Source organism: Pelodiscus sinensis, chromosome 1 (genome assembly GCF_052426305.1).
Source record: "Pelodiscus sinensis isolate ZL-2025 chromosome 1, ASM5242630v1, whole genome shotgun sequence".
Taxonomy (NCBI): domain Eukaryota; kingdom Metazoa; phylum Chordata; order Testudines; family Trionychidae; genus Pelodiscus; species Pelodiscus sinensis.
The window spans coordinates 288,717,824-288,740,524 of record NC_143052.1 but is presented as its reverse complement, the minus strand read 5'-3'; the positions used below and the strand labels follow the sequence as shown (position 1 = coordinate 288,740,524).

Sequence of the window (22,701 nt, the reverse complement as noted above, 5' to 3'; positions counted from 1 at the left end):
AAAGTCATGCCAGTCTAGACATAGCCCTTGTGTATAAAGAAGGGTAACAAGAAGTGTTAGTAGGCAGTGATGGTTTTTTAAAACTTGCTATTTACATTTATAACCAAGAACCTAGAAACAAACAAAAGCCCCTCCTCTTTATTGCTGATGATTATTTGTCTTTTTTCATAGCCAGTTATGCTTTATAACTTGTTGATGTATGTGCCTGCTTTGAACAGATACTATTACCAAAGAGGTATACTGGCTAAAGTAGAAGGTCAGCGCTTGGTGTATCAGTTTAAAGAAATGCCAAAAGATCTTATTTACATAGATGATGAAGATCCAAGTCCCAGTACTGAGTCTTCAGATTCATCTTTGTTGTCAGCAAGTGTGACCAATAGAAACCAATCAGGCAGATCTAGAGCATCTTCAAACACAGGAACAAGAGGAGGCTCTACCACAGTTCTAAAAACATCAGGGAACTCTAAGTCAACTAAACTTAAGGAACCTGTGGAAGTTGTACAGCAGCAGATACCTGGTTTTGCATCAGATGTTTTGAGGACAATGCAATCTGCACAGCCAGTACATCCAACTCAGCTTTTTCGGACAGTTCATGTGATGCAGCCAGTGCAATCCATCACAGAAGGACATGCAACTGTAACTAATAACATGCAGGATGAAACATTAAATTCCTCTATTCAGAATATAAGGTAAGAAAATGTAAAGGAACATTTTCACTATTCAGTGGCTATGTTCTATTTTGCCACATTTCTTTGCTCTTAATTCAGTTATCATGACCTGAACACAGAATGAATGATCAGTAACTTGGTCTGGTTTTTCTGTTACATTGTGAGTACTTTTGCTAAGAAACAGTATTCAGGAAAGTGAAGAAAATTGCAAATCTGAATTCAGCATTCCAACAGCAAATAATATTTAGTACTTTGAGAAGAAAGCAACAAAAATGTAACATTATTGACAACATACATTTCCATTTATTTGCCACCGATGTGGGAGTATTTTTGTGAGGTCTGCTTTAACAAAGGGAGTTATAGCATTTTCAACATTGATCCAAATAATGTGGGTTTACATTAATACTTTTTAAAAATAATTTTCTAGAGATTTAATTTCATTTTTGATGTATCCATACCCCTTATAATTTGTAGCATGTCACCTCTTCCCTCTTTTTTGTATTCTAATTATTAACACAGTTAATAACAGGACAAAGCATTACAATGACAACCCACTATCATTGTTGGAACAGCAACCAGTATGCTTCCATTCCTCTTCTGTTTATAAAAGATAGATATCAGTATGGTCTCCTGAGACTTTTATGTACCTGTAAACTAATAATGGGACATAGTCACATTGCAGTGTATCTCTTAATTCAGGGGTGGGGAACCTTTTTTGAATCGGGGCTGCTCATCTACAGAAAGATCAGTTAGGGGCTGCACAAGTGAAAAGCCAAAAAATAAAAATACGCCCCCATCTCTCACTGATGTGGCCCCCCGACTGAGAGAGGGAAAGACACTCCCCACATTCCCCTCGCACATCAGAGCTTGGGAGAGGGAAGCCTAGTAGATTTTGTCTGCTCCAGCCTCACGGTGGGCAGCATGGGGGCTTGAGCGGCAGCGTGGACTCCCCTATGCTAGGGGAGGCCTTAAGCCTCGGGGGCTGGATCCAGGCAAGCTAGGGGCCACATCTGGCCCCCCATGCCTGAAGTTCCCCACCCCTGCCTTAACTGATAGGTTAGACATTGCACAAGTACATTTGTTACTGTTTTGTGCCTTGAAGTCACTGGTGTTGTATTGACTGGAGAAGTCTCAAGAACAATCCCTTAGAACTGCATCTCACTGAAATGTTAATTTGGGAGTTGCAAGGGAGGAACCTTCTTACTTAAAATCTTTAAAAGAACAATACTGAGTTGGGTACATTTTTTCTTTTTTATATTTAGAATTTTATATTATGAAAAGTCCCCAACACTTCAGCCCCACATATTGCCATTAAATTACACTAGTGTTATTTCCCTCTCTCTCTCAGAAACATTATTCTATCAAATTCTCAATTACGTGAATAGACCCGTATGACTTTCTGTGATTGAAGCATGGCACTTGGGCAAATTTAAATCAGCAACATTAGTCTGATGGGAATCTGGTTTTGCAGTTTCAAGAAGAAGGGTTTTTATTCTTTAATCTCTCTTTGCTAAAACAAGAGTATTTCAAAGGCAAATGATAATTAAATCACCACTAATCTAAAAGGGGAAGAGGCTGCATCCAGAGTCCCATAATATCCAGGTTTTTAAGCATGGATGTCTGCAGCTGGGCCATTTAGGTCCCCCGAACTAACAGAATATAAAAGAATCAATAAGAAATTTTAAGGAGATACAGAGTAGTCAGGAAACTGCATTTTCCATATATGTATATATGAAGTGTCAGACCAAGACTTATCAGAGGGTTAGCCGTGTTAGTCTGAATCTGCAAAAGCGGCGAGGAGTCCTGTGGCGCCTTATAGACTAACCGAAGTGTTGGAGGATAAGCTTTCTTCCGCAAAGACCCACTTCGTCAGATGCATGTAGGGGAAATTTCCAGAGGCAGGTATAAATATGCAGGCCATATTTATCTAGCCTGATTCTGGCCTGCAATCAGTGAAATGAACTATATCCAAAGTGTTGCCAAATGAACAAAGTAAAAAATGTTTCTGTGATGTTTCAAGTATATTAATAATAATAAGTTATGTGTAAAATTAGTGGATAAAAACAGAACTATAATGGGACTGTGAACCATGCGAGGTATGTGGGTTACACTTGTATGTTCAGACCATTTTAAAATACACTTATGGGAGGGAAAAGGTACATTTGATCCAAAAGTTTAGATAAATGTGATCATGAAGAATTTGGCAGGATATAAGAAGAAAAGTAGAAGAAAGTATATTATAGAAAATGGGTGGCTGCCTGTTTTCCACAAAGCAATTCCTGAGGGAAATTTCCTTACCATCTAGATAAAGTTTTGAATGACAGTGTAGTGAATTAAACAGTAACATTTAGCATAAAAGTGAGAGACAAGTTCAAGTTAGTGTCTCTTGGTACTGTGTATTTTTAATATTTCTTCATACATCAAAGAGCTTTAAAGCCTATTTGCAAAGCTATTTAATGCCTTATAACCATATGACTTCAGAGAAGACTAAGGATTTAATTATTCACCAGTCTCAAAAAGTGACTCAGATAATATAGAGGAAACACGTACATGAAGAAATAAATGATGGAGGTCATGTATGTCAGGAGAACAATGCTAAGAAACATTAATAGAAAAATAGTACATCAATTTGTTGAGTAAGAGTGATACCCATACTGAACCATTTCAGGATTGTTCAGAAAATTTTTGCTAGGTAATCTTCAAGATTTAATCCAGCAAAAGTTGCAAAACTGCTTGTAGCTGTTTTAACATCCTGTTATGTTTAAAATATTTCACAACTGGACTGGGGACTGTAGTTTTAAAGGAGAAAAGAGGAAATAGCAGTAAGGCTAATATGAACTCAAATGAAATAACAGAGCCCTTTAACACTGATTTATACTCCCATATTACAATGATGGGCAACTGTTTTTATTTTTTGAAGCATAATTTAAAAACATTTCTGTGAAATCTGTATTTATGCTTTGCTAGATACAATGACAAATCCAAAGCGCTCACTAGATTAAAGGGAAAAAATGTCCTGGTCTAGTGAATAATTTATATATAAAAAATTGTATAAGGCTTAGTAACTGATAACCAAAAAAGCAAGTACCAGAGCGGTTGATGTACTGAGGATCAACACTAGAAATACATGTTAAAACCCTCCATCTGATAATGGTGTACTAGATAAGGTGTAAAATTGTGGGGCAGATAAATCAATTCACTGGATGTTCCAGAATGTTTACAATTGGTCTAGCTCGGATCCCCAACGTGGTGCCCGCGGGTGCCATGGTGCCCGCCGGGGCATTTGTGTGCGCCCGCCGAATCATCTGGGCCGGCCCCGCCCCTGGCGCGCGGTACATGCGTGGTGCCTGCCCCGGGCACGTGGCGCATTGGCAGCCCCTGCTCTGGGCGCGCGGCACATGTGTGGTGCCGGCCCCGGGTGCGCAGTGCCTGGGCAACTCCACCCCGGACGTGCAGCGCATGAGTGGCCCCGCTCCCGGGTATCCGGCAGCCCCGAAAGGTTGGGGACCGCTGGTCTCGCTCATTAAAAAAAAATGTAGCTCAGGTCCAAATTGAAAATACCTAAATGTTCTAAAGTTTTACAAGGGCAGTCTTGATGATGTGGAAAACTATACTTAATTTTTTCTCAAAATGTACATTTTAGGGTCTCTCTGTAATAGGGATATGAACGTGTAATCAAGTACACAGTTAACTGATGAGCCTGGAGAGCTGCCTGTCCTCCTTCCCTGCACTGCTGCCATAGAGGCAGCAATTCAGAGAAGGAGGACAGGCAGCTCTCCAGGCTCATCAGTTAACTGTGTACATGATTACACGTTCACATCCCTATTACTGATATAGAGGCAGCAGCACGGAGGAGTAGGCGGGAGCCGGTTCAATTAGGGAGCTAGCTTTAAACTATTACACAGTTACATACTGTGAATTTTTTTCTGTGGTTACATAGTTAGTTAAATGCAATTTAACATCCTTACTCCCTAGTGAGATACTAAAGTTATTTTTCAGTTACATTTATTAGGGCTGTCAATTAATCATAGTTAATTCATATGATTAACTAAAACAATCACGATTCAGAAATTAATCACGATTAATTACAATTTTAATCAGACTGTTAAACAATAGAATGCCAATTGGAATTTATTAAATATTTTAGATGATTATCTACGTCTAATATATAAAGGAGAATGTTTGTATGTTTGTGCACTAATAACTTGGACACTATAAGAGCTACCGCAACCAAACTTTGCATGGGGTAACCTTTCATCCAGGAGAAGGCTTTAAGGTACAGGCAGTACCCGGGTTACGTCAGTCCGACTTAAGTCGGACCCCTAGTTACGAACGGGGGGGGTGCAGCTAGTGCTGGGTGCCTCCGGTGGCACGGGGGGCGCTTCCCCCCAGCAAACCAGGGAGACGCGGAGCAGCTTTTCTCGCCGCGGAGGACGCGGGCAGTGGGACCGGCGAGACGCGCCATGGTCCCGCCGCCCGCGTCCTCCGCGGCGAGAAAAGCCGCTCCGCGTCTCCCTGGTCTGCTGGGGGGGGGAGCGCAGCTAGTGCCCCTCCCCCCCAGCAGACCAGGCTTTTCTCGCCGACGCCTGGGGTAGAGCAGCTGGGGGGCTGCCGGATTTGTCCCACAGCGCTGAGGTGCGGCGCTACTGGACCAACCCAGCAGCACACCAGCTGCTCTGCCCCAGGCGTCCCCAAGTCAGCCGCTGCTGAAACTGATCAGCGGCTGATTCCAGGAAGCCCGGGGCAGAGCAGCTCTGCCTCCGGCTTCCTGTAGTCAGCCGCTGGTCAGTTTCAGCAGCGGCTGACTTGGGAACACCTGGGGCAGAGCAGCTGGGGTGCTGCCGGGTTGGTCCCGCCGTGCCAAGGGTCGGCGCTACCAGACCAACCCAGCAGCACTCCAGCTGCTCTGCCCCCAGCGTGTCCGATTCGGCCACTGCTGGTCAGTTTCAACAGCGGCTGAATCTGGACGCCAGTTCCGACTTACATGCAAATTCAACTTAAGAACAAACCTACAGTCCCTATCTTGTACGTAACCCGGGACTGCCTGTACTTTTGGACCTGATCGGGCCCGAGCTTAAGCTGTAAAAATAAAAAAGTAACCCGCAGTGCTGCGTTGAAGGGGCTGCCCTGCCCATCCTAGGTCCCGTGCCAGCCACCTGCGGCCCCTAGCGCCATCTGGGATTCACCCCCTCCCACCTGCGAGGTTACATAAGCGACCCTCTTTCCCCCCTGCTCCTGCGCCAGCATGAAGTGCCCCAACCCCCACACGTACAATGGTTTGGGCACCCGCCCTGCCCCGCGCAGCACCTGCAGCCCCAGGTGTGAGCTGGGGCGCCCCTCCCGCGTGTAACCTTCCCTCCACCTGGAGTTGCACCCCACCCTCCCGGGGATGACGCGGACCTATATTTTAATCCTTATAGAAATCAGTGCAACTTTTCTACCATTCAAAAAAAGATAATGGACTACTGTTTTTCTTCATTTTGTTTCTCTGGTTTCCTGAGCAACGCCGGGTAACTCCAGCTAGTTTTCAAATATATTGATTGCAATTACAAAACAATAAAAGTCTACACTACTACCTTTATAGTATTATTTTTATTATAAATATTTGCACTGTAAAAACGATAAAAGAAATAGAATTTTTCTCTTCACCTCATACAACTACTGTAAAACACTCTCTTTATTACTAAAATGCAACATACAAATGTAGATTTTTTTGTGTTACATAACCACATTCAAAAACAGAACAGTTCAAAATGTTAGAGTCTACAAGTCCAATCAGCCCTACTTCTTGTTCAGCTAATTGCTAAGACCAACAAGTTTGTTTACATTTACAGGAGATAATGCTGCCCATGTTTTATTAATAATGTCATTTGAAAGTGAGAACAAGCATTCTTAGGCTAAACATTTGCATGCCCCTTTATTCTTCAGTCACCATTCTAGGGATATGTTGATGATGATTGTTAGAAAAAAATAATGTGTTAATTAAATTGCACTGAATTCCATGGGGGAGTTTTACCCACATACTATAATAGCAATGTTATAGCAGCCTTGAGTAATGACCCAGCACCAGTTGTTCTCTGTAAGATGAGTGTTTAAGCAGCTACCCAGGAGAGATTCAAATGCTGCCCAGTTGATTAGCAGAGCACCCACGTGTGTTTCTACTGATGGTGCGCATCCGCACATGCCTCGGTGCAGGTAACAAAATTTCTTCTGCACATGGATGGAAAAAATTAAAGGAGACATTGTCCAGCACGTGCTTGTTTTATGAACACTTTCATTGCAGTTTTGACAAAACACACAGAAGGTGGTACCCATGTGAGATTTCTAAAGATAGCTATAGCATTCAACCCATCGTTTTAAGAATCTGAAGTGTCATCCAAAATCTAAGAGGGACAAAGTGTGGAACATGCTTTCAGAAGTCTTAAAAGAGCAACATTCCGATGGGAGAAACTACAGAAGCCAAACTGCCAAGAAAGAAAATCAGCTTTGTGTTGGTGGCATCTCAGATGATAACAATCCAAAGTAGTTATGTGGATTTTTATCAGGCAGAATCTGTCACTAGCCTAGATGTATATCCTCTGGAATGCTGGTTGAAGCATGAGGGACATATGAATCTTTAGGACACTTGACATGTAACTTGCGACATTGGCTAAAACAGTGTCATGTAAATGTCTCCTCACTTTGAGATGACTTTATGAACAAGAAGTGGGCAGCATTATCTCCTGACAGGTGTATGTCTAACCTGCTCTTAGAATGTCCGGTGATGGAGATTCCACAACCTCTCTAAGCAATTTATTCCAGTACTTAACCACCCTGACAGGAAGTTTTTCCTAATGTCCATCCAAAACCTCCTGTGCTGCAATTTAAATCCATTACTTCTTGTCCTATCCTCGGAGGTTAAGGAGAATAATGTTTCTCCTTCCACCTTGCTACAATCTTTTATGTACTTGAAAACAGTTAACATGTCCCCTTTCAGTCTTCTCTTCTTCTAGACAAAAGAAACCCACTTTTCCAATCTTCCATCAGAGGTCATGTTTTCTAGACCTTTAATCATTATGTTGCTCTTCTCTGAACTTTTTCCAATTTGTCCACATCTTTCCTGAAATATGGCACCCAGAACTGGACACAATACACTAGCTGAGGCCTAATCAGCACAGAGTAGAACAGAAGAATGACTTCTGGTGTCTTGCTTATGACTCTCCTGCTAATAGCTCCCAGAATGATGTCCACTTTCTTTTTGCAAAGAAAGTGTTGACTCATATTTAGCGTATTGTCCACTATGACTCCTACATCCCTTTCTGCAGTACTCCTTCCTGGGCATTCGTTTCCTATTTTGTATGTGTGCAACTGATTGTTCCTTCCCAAGTGGACTACTTTTGCATATGTCCTTATTGAATTTCCTCCTATTTACTTCAAACCATTTCTCCATTTTGTCCAGAACATTTTGATTTTAATTCTCTCCTCCAAAGCACTTATAATCCCTCCCACCTTGGTATCATTTGCAAACTCTCTGTGCCAGTGGTGCAGCCCATCAGGGTAATTCACTGACGGGACATGAGACAGTTTGAGCCAGCATGTCCCTGTGGCCAACCGCTTCCCGCAGCTCTCATTGGCCAGGAACAATGAAGTGCAGTCACTGGGAGCTGCAGGGGGCCATCCCTGTGGACACTCAACATCAACACTATCTCACAGCCCACCAGTGTCTTGTGCTATTGTCTGAATCATTGATAAAGATATTGAACAGAATCAGACCCAGAACTGATCCCTGTGGAACCCTACTCACTGTGGATAATTACTCTCTGGGAATGGTTTTCCAATCAGTTTTGCACCCATCCTATAGTAGCTCTATCTAGATTGCATTTCTCTAGTTTATGCGATGTTAATGCTAGACAGCATAAAAAGTTTTTCTAAAGTAAAGATATACCGTGTCTACTGTTTTCCCGCCAATATGTTGGTCTGAGCAAATAGCTGAACAAGAAATAGGACTGAATGGACTTGTAGGTACTAAAATTTTATATTGCTTTATTTTTAATGCATTCTTTTACATGGTCTTATATTTGTAAGTTCAGATTTCATGATAGAAATTGTACTACAGTACTTGTGTTAGGTAAATTGAAAAATACTATTTCTTTTGATTTGTATAGTGCAGATATTGTAATAAAAAATAAATACAAAGTAGACAATGTATATTTTGTGCTTTGTGTTGTAACTGAAGTCGATATATTTTAAAAAGTAGAAAATACCAACAAAATTAAATAAATAGTATTCAGTTAAGAGTGTGATTAATCATGATTAATTTTTAATCGCTTGGCAGCCCTAACATTTAGTCAAGTTGTCATGGGATAAGGGGGAAGGTCCTCTCATGGATTGATAACTAGTTAACAGATAAGAAACAAGGGAAATAAATGGTCAGTTCTCAGAATGGAGAGAGGTAACTAGTGGTGTTCCACAGTCCTATTCAACATATTTATAAATTATCTGGAAAAGGGGGTAAACATTGAGGTGGTAAAATTTGCAGATGGTATTGCAATGTAAATTAGCAAGATCCCGTGAAGCCACCTGCTTCTCTCCCCACTGCCCACTGGTGCCTCTGATAGAACCATCTGCTGATTTATGTTAAAAGCCATTGTTAGATAAACCAGCTTCAGCATAAGTGTTTTGCTTCTGTTCAAGGCCTAAGGAAATCTTCCACCAGTAATGTCTCCATGGTTTGTTCCAAATGGAAATCTAGCTAGGAGACTAATATACAGGTCATAAAATACTGTTGGAATAACTTGTCACTGATGTAATGCTCCCCAAAAAAGAGAGAATAAAGATAGGCAACAGATTAGTAGTTGCAAGGAGTGTCAGGTTTTGTTTGTTTGTTTGTTTGTTTAAAGTACAGGCTGGATTATGTCTTGTGATTCAGAGAAAATCCTTTCTTGAAGAAGGCATTGGTGAACAGTGGGCTGATGTGATCTCTGCAGCCTTTCACCAAAGAGGCTGTACATTCTTTTTTGCTAGTGATACCCCAGGTTTTTGTTAATGCATTTACGATTGGGCCAAATGCCATCAGGAAGAATGCTATGGTCATCGCTTTCCACTCTGATTTCAATTTCCTACAGCTGGGAAAAGACTGTCTCAGACTCTTTTTTGCTATTGTTTTAATTTCTCCTGAAAGTAGGATCAGAGCTGTTCACAGTGGGAGGCACTTGGGGCTTTGTGCAGAAATAGTTTGGATTGATGTAGTTATCTTTCTTTCCAGGACGGTTTTGCTGATCATGTTATAAGGTACTAGGGAGGAGGAAGAGGATTACTTAGGTATATCACTTAACTACAGCACAGGTTATTGGATTCACCAAGTCTTTTGCTATGTGAACTCAAACTACTTGACTTTGGGTGTCAAGTTTACGTGGTGGAGCAAGGCGCTGAAAGGGACATCTGAAGATCATGATACATTATGGGTACTGCACCAGTCAGGGAGTCAGGAGAATTAGGTTCTCTATGGGCTTGGTCTTTTGGAGCAATTAGTGCTTGGCAAGCTGTGGGGTAAATGTCTCATGCTAGTCTTCTGTGCACTAACACTCTGTGTGGACCCTGATACTACACATTAAAAGTAGCCTAGTGCTCTATGAGCTACTTGATTTTGAAATGGGAATAGATCAAAGAACTCTAGGGAACTTTTAATTTATGGTAGCAGAAACCACATGGACAGGTGGTGTGTGTGGCAAAGTTCATAAGATAGATTTACACCCCAGCTTGCCATGCACTAGCTGTTTTAGACAGACAAGCATTTTGGCTCTCCCTTTTATTTAATGTGTGACCTCAGGCAAGGTGCTAGACAAGAAATTGGAAAATTCTGACCTTTCTTTGGAGGAGGGATGATAAGCCCCAATATAAGGAGATCCAGTCCCCCACCATCACCTGTGTATTCGTACGCATATCAGCAGCTCCAGTGTGTGTCTAGTCCGGTGTCCACCAGGGAGAATCCCATGGCTGTGAAGTCTTAGGTCTGCCTATTGGGGTCACTGATGTGGGATGCATTGCATGGCAGCAGATTCTCTTATTATATATCAGTGTTTCTCAACCTTTTTTTTTTTTAATAAAGTATCCCTTAAAAAAAAAAAAAGTACCCCCAGTACCTATAGTTTTCAGACACACAATATTTTTTCTACCATTGCAACATGTGTGTTTAAACAACTTAATTGTAGCCGGACAGGCAATTAAATTTGTAGGTGTAAAAAGTACAAAAATAATAAAGTGCTGTAAAACTTAAAACAAAAATTCAGTTTTCTCCAAATTTCAGTTATGTTGACGTACCCCCACCCAGACTTCTCTCAAGTACTTCTGAGGGTATTCGTACCACTGGTTGAGAAACACTGTTATATATGACTATACAAGGGGATTTACACCAGTGAGTGTAGTCTGCCTTAACTCTGACATCTGAAATTGGCTCTTAATTGCATGTAATATGCATTCCACCTTCCTAACCCTTTCTGGATTTACATTGTATCAATCAATTGGATGAGCAGGGGAAAATCTGGGAAATGTGAATCTTTTTCCTCTTAAACTATCTGTTCCTACAGCTGTATGCTGAGTAACTTTTATGCTAAGTAGTGAATTCTTCTCAGTTGCCCTCTCTGTTTTTATCTTGCACTGTTTAATTGGCTTATTACATTGTGAAACTGCTTACCTGGGTTTGCAGAATCAAGACCTTTGTAGGATTTTCCTCCCCTTTTTTGGACATTAGAAGCTTCACAAATCACTATAAATAAACTTGTTTCTGTCACTTGTCAGCTAGTGTTTGCAACTTCACTATTCATCCCAGATAAGTGACACTGATATTGCACAACAGTAGATTATAATCCCGCCCAGTGAACCAGTAAATGGATTATTATCCTTTTCCTGCCAGCAAGCTGAAATGAGTATGGAACATGTCTCATCTTTTCCTCAGAAGTAAATCAGGATCTGTATTTTTTCAGCAGTATTTCCTCTTAGCCAATGTTGCTCAATCATCTTGTTTTTTAAAAGTAGCAGCCTCAGAAAAACACTTGATAATGTACCACTCACAGACTTGTACAGTAACATAAGTAGTAGTGATGGTAAAATTATAAATAGAGGAAAACATAACAGAAAATAAAGCAGTCTAGAAAAATTATAGCTGTATGGGTTTTGTCTGAGTAGTTTTGGGAATGGGAGCGGGGTTTGCTGAATGAGTAAAATGTTGTATCTTTTCAGTATTATTTTCACTAAGGATGAGCAAATACATTTTTGGTCTGGGCTGGTAGACTTCAGTGTTCAGATCAGCCATGTTAAATGGGTTTATAAGTACGTAAAGTGTTGGCCTAACTAGGAACAAAATCTACTTGCCCATCTTTACTGTAAACATCAATACATGTATTTCCATACAATACACACTGGCTACGTCTAGACTGGCGTGATTTTCTGGAAATGCTTTTAACGGAAAAGTTTTCCGTTAAAAGCATTTTCGGAAAAGAGCATCTAGATTGGCACGGACGCTTTTCCACAAAAGCACTTTTTGCGGAAAAGCGTCCGTGGCCAATCTAGACGCGCTTTTGCGCAAAAAAGCCCCGATCGCCATTTTTGCGATCGGGGCTTTTTTGCGCAAAACAAATCTCAGCTGTCTACACTGGCCCTTTTGCGCAAAAGTTTTGCACAAAAGGGACTTTTGCCTGAACGGGAGTAGCATAGTATTTCCGCAGAAAGCACTGATTTCTAACAGTAGGAAGTCAGTGCTTTTGTGGAAATTCAAGCGGCCAGTGTAGACAGCTGGCAAGTTTTTCCGGAAAAGCAGCTGATTTTCCGGAAAAACTGGCCAGTCTAGACACAGCCACTGTGCATGGGCATGCACATCTACCTCAATCTCTACTTGATTGACTCCCTTCCTTGTAGCATCCCACATTCTATCTTTCCCTTCAGGTTCTCACAGTGCTCTCATTACTGTAATATCTGAGCACTCCAGAAACGCATTAAGCAATGAGACTTGTACAGAATGTCTTTCTCCCTTTTGTGATTTATACACATTCCAATTCACTTCCATTCATTCCTTATCTGCTCTTTCACTGCTCATCACCCTGCCTTGATCCCCTCCCCATTAACCCATCATTGGTCATCTCCATCCCATAAACTTCCCTTCAGTCTTTCTCCTATTCATGAATTATTTTCTGCCCTGAACAAATCTATTAACCAGGAGTCAATTTGGGAAAAAGAGATAGTGGAATTATTTCAAGTTCCACCCATAAAATAAGCTCTCCCCATGTGTGTGTCACTAAAATGGATGTTGCTCACCTTAGATTGAGTAAATTTGCAAAATGTCATTATTGGGATTTAGCTCCTTATTGACTGGGGAAAAAAGTAAGTCATGATATCTCCCAAGCATCACCCTTTTGTGGCATCACAATGCACATATGTGACCCTCCTTGTTTATTTCTTGAGGAATGTAATTTTAACATTCACATTTTACATTATCATTGCTGGTGTTGAAGTTAATGTCTCACCCAGATGAACAAGTAGTTCATTCCTCTCAAAGATATTATTCAGGTTATCTGCAGTCTTATCATTGCATGGATTACTCTGCGTTATCATTTTTTAAATTTCTTTGCAACCGCAGCAGCTAGGTTTTTTATTTTAAATGAAAGCTGAGATTCTGGAGAATGAAGTGAAGCGCTGGTATGGAGTATGGCCAGAGATGGGCTGTTTTGGAGCCCATGTATTAACTTTTAGCAGCTGCTCTTTAAATGTTCACCTTAACCCTTTCATCCCAGCTGAGTCTCTTACTCTTGGGGGAAATCTGCACCAACATTTTAAAATTATGCACACAATATTTGAAAATTATGCAAAAATCTGCATTTTTGTGGCCAAAATAGCACAGCATAATCATGCCTGTTTCAATTATTTTGGAATTTTATTTCAAAATATGTCAGCAGGTATGTCTGTAACAATACTAACCCCAGGAAAAGATTCTGGGGCGTGGGGTTTTTGTTTGTTTGACAAATCAATTCCTTATGAGCCATATTAATACAGAACTTTGTATATGTTTACAGTATAGGACTGTATTTCCTGCACCTGTCAGAAGTAGTGCAAAGGCTTGGGGGCATCAAGGGTAATGGAGGAGCTGAGGGAGAGGAAAGGAGCTTAGGAATGAACCTGGAGGTGTTGGAAAAGGATTTTGGGGAGGGGGGAAAGGAAGGGATTGTTAGGGAGTTGGGAAGCCTCCCCCATGCAAACCCTGGCTGACTCCAAGCCTCTTCCATTCAGTCAGGCATGTCTGCACCTGTCCCTGCACCCTAATCCCCATGGCCTTTGCAGCCCCTCTCACATTCCCAGACTAAATACAGTCACCCCACTAGCCATTCTGAATCCTAGTCTGTGACCCTCCAGCAACCATGTGTGCCCTGCTAGCAGGGTGCTGTAATGAACTTCTATTCCAAGGGGAATTCTGCAGCAGTGGACATAGAATTTTGTATTTTCCCCACATAAAAAAACATTTTGCCTAAATGCTGCAGTTCCCCATTTTGCCTGCCAGAGGCAAAAAGTAAAAACTGGAGCACTTCTTAGACAAAATGTTTTTATATAGGAAAATACACAATTATATGACACTGACTAGGAATTCTGCACATACGCAGAGGTAGATTTCCCCCAGGATTGGTCTCCTCAGGTAGCAGCTGCCTTGGTGCCTTCCCGTCAGTCAAATTTCAAATCTTTTTCTGATGGCAGGTGCTTGCACCTTTCCTCCTAGCTGTTCCATTTGCATCTCCTCCTTTGCCATGGAGGCATGGGGATGGCTCTTGAGGTGTACCCCAACCTAGAATTTTTTACCTTGAGTTAACTGGCAATGAACTGTAAATATTTTCACTGAGTGAAAGCTAGTGTGGCTGTGTCCCTCCCACCCCCCACAAATGTTTCTGCCAAGATATGTCACTTGGTGGTTTTCCGCACAAACTGTAAATTTTTTTAAGTGTGTAGAAAAGTCCTTAGGGGAGGGAGCCACTGCCACTGCTTCCCCCCTCAGAAGGCGAGAAGGATGTGTGGAGGACTGGAAATACTTGAGTGAAAACTGGCTGCAACTGCCTGAGGCTGAAGACAAAGCTGATCTTGGCTTTAAGCTGATTGAGTTGAGAGGCACATTAAAGGCTATTAAAACATGTAAATGGTATCATGAGCTTTCGTGGGCACAACCCTCTTCTTTAGTTGAATAGAATATTAAAGGTCCAGTTCCAAAATAAATAGTGTGTGTGTGGGGGGGGGGGGGGGGAGTCAATTAGAATGTTCACATTACATAAATCTGAGAGGGTTCAGCAGGGGCCATCGTGCTTGCTTTGCTGCTGAATGGAGGAAAAGTGATTAGAACTCCCCCTACTGGAGTTTGCTGGTAATTGATGTGAAAGACTGGATTCGATGCCCAGTCTTGCTTGCTAAAACACAGCATGTACCAAAGGCAAGGCATCTCCATTCAGGACACAGATTTCTTTCACTAGTGACCCCTTTCAGGAGCTGTGCTGATGGGTTTCAACTGGAATCAATTCCAGTTTGCCTTTTTCCTTCAAATTTATCATTTAAGTAGCCTGTGTTGCAAAATGCTTGTGCAGATCTGGGAACATTCTAACATTTTCCTGTTTTCTAATCTTAATAGGACTTTACAGACCCCAACCCAAGTTCCAGTGGTTGTTTCACCTGGAAACCAGCAATTGCATACTGTAACACTCCAGACAGTGCCTCTTACGACAGTGATAGCCAGCACAGATCCAGCATCAGCAACAACGCCCCAAAAATTTATTCTCCAAGCCATTCCTACTTCGCAGCCAATGACAGTACTTAAAGAAAATGTCATGCTGCAGTCTCAGAAGCCAGTTTCTCCTTCATCTATTGTCTTTAGTCCAGCCCAAGTTCAACAGGTTCTCACCAGCAATGTGCAGACCATTTGCAATGGGACAGTCAGTGTGGCTTCATCTCCATCCTTCAGTGCTACTACTCCTATGGTAACTTTTTCACCTACCAGTTCACAGATGGTTGCTCATCCACCTGGCACAGTGATCACTTCAGTTATCAAAGCACCAGAAACTAAACAAACTGTTATACAAGGAATAATGAAAGAGGAGGTACCAGAGGACACAACAGATGACACTGAGCAATCAGAACAAAGGCTCCAGCACCAGCCTTTTGTGATGGTGGTATCCAATTCAAATGGATTCCCATCTAATATGCAAGTGAAACAGGAAAGTGAACAGTCTGAATCCAATTTATATTAATAAACAAAATCGCCGTGGATGATTATTTTAATAAATGTGATGGGACCTTTAAGGCTGTATATATGATTTGATTCTGAAGCAGATGTTACACAGCTACTTAACTTCTAAAGTTAATTGTTAGAAGTCATGCATTAGAGTTTTGATTTTCTGTTAAATGCTAAATGTTAACATATAAATATAAAATTATATAGTACTAATTTTTCAAAACACAAGCATGAAGGAACATGCATTTTATACTATGAAGATTCTCTTGGGTTTTTTGTTGTTGCTGAAAGCTCCAAATTTCTTACATATTATACATTTTCAGTCTTGCTAATTTACATTGCAATACCATATTATATCATTTTCTGTTTAATCTGTAAATGTCACAATTTACAAAACAACCATAGCTTTTTATAGAACAGCATTTTCATTCCATGTGTGTGAATCTTATCAAGTTTACCAAATACCTATTGCATACCAATGAACTATGTCAGATTTTGTTGAATAATGGACAGAGGCAACCAAGCTGCCTCCTGTTGTTTTTTTGCAGCACAATCATTTGGGTGTGCAAAATAAGAACACACTCCCATTAAGAATACATAAAGCATTTATATATCCCAATAATGGGCAATTTCAGATCTATATTTTTATATGTACATATCAATATACTTAATTACAGAAATTAGTGGCATTGCTATGGGTGCAATTATTTCATACTATTTTGTGGCTATGAAGTTAAGCTGTCTTGCTTTTTATTTCAGACTTTTGTAAGGGGAAAGTGAAATGTATACATTTGTGCAAGTGTTCTGAGATTAATACTTCAGAATTCCTTTTTCAATTGTAAATAATGTACATTTAATTTCACAAGAAAGTTTTTCAGCTAATTTGTTTCCATAGAGCAATTTTTGATAGATACAAATGAGATCATTATGTTTAGAGATCTAATTGTATTCATATTACAAAGTGAATTTGTATTTAAAGACAAATTTTTAAATGACAGAACCTACTGAACCTGGGTTCACTGTCTTTTGTATTTTTAATTTGTTTATTATGAAAATAAATCAAATGGAAATTTTTTTCTGTGTTTAATCTAGAATTTTCCTGCCAATACATGAATACCTTGTTTCTGGCAATCATTTATATGTGATATGAAGATCTCAACTATATTCAATAATAGAGCAATATGATTTGGAACTCACTAGTAAATGAGTAGTTTAGGAATCAGTTCAAAAGAACTCAGGATGAGACACTGATTCTTAAGCTGCTTCAGAATGTGAGAGCAATGTACAGTACTGCTATAGGTAAAGGTGAACTTCAGCAGTTAAGATGAAGAATGAGTTAAATTCAGAAATTGATGTAGCATTGGGCACAGCTGGGTTAAACCTTGTCCCCTTATCCTCACCTGTGAAAGCCAGTCTGTTCCCAAATGCATAATTCTAGGACATCATTGGTACTAAATATTGCATGGGACTTCTGAGATCAGAGATACCCCAGCACGTAATTTTAATTTGCAGTTTTTTAAAGTTAAAATTGGTTTCCATAGCAAACCCCTTTACTAAGGAAGTATAGACCTTGGACATTTAAATTTACATTAGACAAAGTGATAGTTCAACAGATTTTGTATACTATTTGAATTTTAATTATCTTAAATCTATTAGACAAATCCAAAATTTTGAGAAGTTTTGTATGTTTAGCAAAAAGTTCATAACATGGAGTACTTCATATTCTCTCAGGAAGGAAACTATTTTAAAATAACATTATATTATTATTCTATTATTATGCATAATATAAAAAGCTTGCGGATTCACAACTGAACATCCCTAACCCATCCTCCATTGGATTTAGCATTAGATAGAATAATCTTAATACTTAGTTGCTCACATCAATTTGTGTGGTTAAAAAGTGCTTGCCCCTAAAATAAATCGTAGGAAAACATTATAACTGAAACCTCTGTTAATTATATTATTAGCGGATACTTCATTTTTTTATAATGAAGTAACAGTTGAAATGTGGTAGGCACTTTAACTGGCACACACAGTAATCCCCATCCCGAAGTCCTTATATTCCAACTAGACAAATGTAGTGGAATAGGCATTTTACAGAAAATAGGGGCTTTGATTGCTGAGCAAAACTGATGTGATACTTAAAATAAAAACCACTCCTCACTGTGACTGAGTCACCTTGTTATCCCCTGCCAAGAGGAAGGTTTACTAGTGCTGATTGGATGTCAGCCCCTTGATATGCCCAGTCTGTTAGCCACCCAAACAATTGCCTCAGGGCTCTGACGACCCTAACTTTTATGGCTTCTAAGGCCAGAAGGAACTATTGTGATAATCTAGCCTGATTTCCTGTATAACACGGGCAATAGAACTCCCCCAAAATAATTCCCAGAGCAGATCTTTTGGAAATGTGTCCAATCTTGATTATAAAAAAAATTAAGAAAAGATCGGCCATACTGAGTTAGACCAAAGGTCCATCTAGTCCAGTATCCTGACTTCTGACAGTGACCAGTGTCAAGTGCCCTAGCAGGAATGAACAGATAACCATCAAGTGATCCTACCCCTGTCAACCATTCCCAACCTCTGAGAAACAGAAGTTAGGGACACCATCCCTGCCCATCCTGGCTAATAGCCATTGATGGACCTATCCTCCATGAATTTATCTAGCTCTTTAATTCTGGACCACTAGTTACCTCTCTCCATTCTGAAAATTGACCATTCATACCTATTCTCCATTTCCTATCTTTTAACCAGTTACAGCCTGTCTGCAGTGTCACCATCTGACTTGATGTGGTGGGGCCGAGCATCCCCACAATTACAGAGGAAGTCACCCATTTATCTGGATGCCTGGGCCAGGACCACAATATTGACAGTCATCAAGGGGAAGTTTGGATGAACCAAGCCCAAGGGTGTAGATAAACACCAATGCCTCAGTTTCTTTCCTTTGTTCAGCGGGAGATCCCATTGTAAATAAAATCCCCCTCCAAGACACCAAGGTACTAGAAGAATATGCAGAGGCAAACAAGGTCTGCTTCACCATTCCAGTGACCTGTAAAATAAAAGACTATGCTACTAAGATCCCTTTGGCATCCAACACTGGGTTAGCCAAGAAATCTTGAGAAGCAACCTGATGAGACAACTGAGAATCATTATAGATCTTCTTAATGACCAACTCTTTCAAGCAACAAACAGTGATCAATTTGGAGTGACTGCAACACCTCAGTGAGTGGCAGACCTTGAAGTACTTGAGGACATTGAGAAGCCGTGGTAGGAGGCTGATGTGTCTGTAATAGCTGAGAAGAACACTGAAGCATTTGCCAGTAACAAGCTCCACTGCAGCTGGATCAACACCGAGGTCCAGATCCCAGGCCACTGAAACACTACTGCTATCCTGCTGCAGCTGCTGAAGTCCTGAAGAGTACCATAACAGCCCTTTTGTGCTGATAGAATCTAAGAGTCCATGCAGCTCTTCAATTTGACCAGTCAAGAAAGTGAACCAGAAGACTTGGTGCTTGACCTTAGACTATTGGGAGTTTAACCGAGTTACACCCAGGTTGGCTCCAGTAGTGACAAAATACAATGAGATCATGGCAGTGATCTTAGCAGATGTCAAGTGCTTCTTGGTCCTGGACTTGTCTGATGCCTTTGTTAGCATCTCACTACACTAGTCATCAATGAACAAGTTTGCTTTCAGGTACAAGGGCAGACAACTAATGTTTACCCAGGTTCCACGGGGGTTCCATAATATCTTTTCCATCTGTCACCATTGTGTATCAGCAATGTGGAATTCCCTGAGGAACTGGTGTAGTATTCTGAGCTATGTGGATGACATTGATTGCCACTCCAAGCAGAGAACAGAATCTAAATAGGCTACAGGAGGTCCTTGGGAAGATCCAAAAGACAGTCTTTTTGATAAATCCAGCAAAATCCCAAATGGCTCAAGACAACATGACTTACCTGAAGATTCACTTGAATCTGGAGGAATGGAGGCTCAACTAGTAGTACGAGGAGCAGATTTGCAAACTTCCAGCCCCACATGATGTGTCAGGCCTTTGGTCCTTCCCAGGTTCTCCAGGGAGTTCATTGATAAATATGCTGAAACATCTAAGCCACTGTACCAGTTGCTTAGAAAGGGGCAAGAGTGGCAATGGGGGGAAAGTCACCAACAGGCTTTCATTGAGTTGGAGCAGGCTCTCTACAAGGCACTGGCCTTAGCCTGCTCCAAACCTGATTGCCCTTGCTATTTGCAGCTGGGAACATTGCACTGCAGCATCAGAACAGTACTCTTATAGAACCAAGAGATTGGGCTAAAGTCAGTAATTTATAGTTCCATGGTCATGAGCAAGGTGGAATAGCAGTTTGGTGCCTGTGAAGTGGAGGTGCTCACCTTAATTTGGGTATTCAGCCATCAGTAGTACTGTATCTGGTGGGAATGTCCCCTGTCTTCTTCAGGGCTTCCCACACCTTAGTAAGGTATGTCCTCTCTGCTTGAGTGAACGAGGGCCAGGTCTCCTCCCCTTGCTTGGCCAACTGGACCCTTCATCTCTTAAACAAGGCCATCATTGCTCCAGCAAAATGCAGGACAATGTAGCACTTTAAAGACTAACAAGATGGTTTATTAGATGATGAGCTTTCGTGGGCCAGACCCACTTCCTCAGATCAAATAGTGGAAGAAAGTAGTCCCAACCATATATACCAAAGGATACAATTAAAAGGACAAATCACATTGCAGAACAGGAGGGGGATGCGGGGGGGGGGGGGGAAGGAAGGAAGGTAAGTGTCTGTGAATTGATGATATTAGAGGTAGGGAGAGTGGGATGTTTGTGAGTTAATGGTATTAGAGGTGATAATTGGGGAACCTTCCTTCCTTCTCCCCCCCCCCCCCGCATCCCCCTCCTGTTCTGCAATGTGATTTGTCCTTTTCATATTTGTTCATTTTTTTAATTGTATCCTTTGGTATATATGGTTGGGACTACTTTCTTCCACTATTTGATCTGAGGAAGTGGGTCTGGCCCACGAAAGCTCATCATCTAATAAACCATCTTGTTAGTCTTTAAAGTGCTACATTGTCCTGCATTTTGCTTCAACTACCCCAGACTAACACGGCTACATTTCTATCACTATCATTGCTCCAGGGGCACAAATTGCTCCAGCTGAACACTGTGCCTTACGCATTATTGAATGAAAGCCAGAAGCATGAGTGCCTGCTTCCAATACCAGACCCAGTCACTGTGTCACCTATTCAGATCAAACCCAGTTTCAGTAAAACTAAGGAGCAAGGTTTAATTATATGAGCAGTAGATAGAAGAAGTTATTACCCGGATGACCGAAGTGCTGCAAGAGACTATCAAACCCCATTCGGTACAAGCTGTGGAAATAGTGGCTATAGCAGGACTACTCAACTTTGGAATCCCTGGGGGCCACAATAATACCCACAGCACATGCCAAGGACCGCGATTTAAGTGTGGCTGCATATATATGCAAATATATGCCAGCATTTATGCAAATATATGCAAATAGCTTTTCATACTGACAGGCATGAATACAAAGATTAAGATCAATATTGGATGATGTGATCAATAGATTTCTGGGTTTTTTATCTTTCTCCCTGAGTGTCTTTATGCTGCCTTCCAAAATGGAATTAGGCAATTCTCTCTAATTGAAAGGAGGCATGGGCAATCTGAAGTATCGAAGACACTAGAACAGTGTTGGACAACCTGTGACTTGTGGACCACATGTGGCCCATCAGGATTCTGCATGTGGGCCAGTTTGTTTACCCTTGCCTGTACACAGGGTTGCCAGATGACCTGCTTTCCATTCACGTTTTTTCCCCCCTCACAGTATTACTAACATGACACGCACATGAAGTGCGTGCTAATTGTACACAGCACTGATTGAGAGTTGTGTACTCCCTTTACATCCAATCAAAGCGCTGCTTCCGTCAGCACAACCTGCAAATTCTAGGTACACAAGCACAGTTAACAAAACTACCCTATCCTGGAAGACTGTCTTGGTTACAACAATCTTGCGGCCCACTGAGATGAAGGCCTACTCATGCAGATCACTCACTAGCCTAGGTTGCTCATTGCTACACTGGAAGTTCCTGGGAAGAATTACTCAGTCCACTGCTAAAACTGTCCACCATGTGTCAAATGGATGTTTCTGATAGCGTTTTGAAATTCATTTGTTGACCCTTCCACTTCATATTGTACTTTTTGTTTCAGTCATCTGAAGGATTATTGAATTATCTAAAAATCTGTATTTCTGTTGAATCAGGAACATCAAGCTTTTGAGGAGCATTTTTGGTAGATTTAAACAATTTGTGTATCATTGCATTTATATCAGTTCTTTGTATTCTGTTACATTTGCAGATATGACATTGGGGCATTAGTATATTTTTGATTGCACATGTCTTTGCTTATTACCAAACTAAACAAACAAAATATTGGGCATATGAGAAAAGTTCTTAAAGTTTAAATTGCATATCTTCATATTTAAGATATAAACTTTTGGTTCTTGAGAAATACCAATGATTCATTTTTAGTTTTTTCTCCAAGATGAATGTCTAGAATTGGTCAAAAAACACATTTAAAATATTCTTGAAAATTTTGATTAGCTTTTTAAAAAAATGGAATTGTAATTGTTTTTACCTGTTCAATGAATGACCATAAAGGTTCATTTCATTTGGATTACATCATAAATGTACACAGCAATGAACATTGCACTACTGTAGTTCCTTGAATGCCTCCCTCACAACCCACCGCCCCCCCCAACACAGTCCTAGCCCCTCCCCCGGGACTTGCT

General features: G+C 40.9%; 1 protein-coding gene across 10 annotated transcripts in view; it reads left to right on the top strand.

Moving 5' to 3' along the window:
* The window catches only part of ELF1 (E74 like ETS transcription factor 1), a 129,723-nt gene extending 112,749 nt beyond the window's left edge, over positions 1 to 16,974 (top strand). For all 10 annotated transcript variants that reach the window (XM_075918946.2, XM_075918942.2, XM_075918943.2 and 7 more), the window contains 2 exons: positions 219 to 689; positions 15,301 to 16,974. In XM_075918946.2, coding sequence (XP_075775061.2) covers positions 219 to 689; positions 15,301 to 15,916 — 1,087 coding nt within the window. In that variant the 3' untranslated portion in view covers positions 15,917 to 16,974. The remainder of the gene's footprint in view (positions 1 to 218; positions 690 to 15,300) is intronic.
* The last annotated feature ends 5,727 nt before the right edge of the window (positions 16,975 to 22,701 follow it).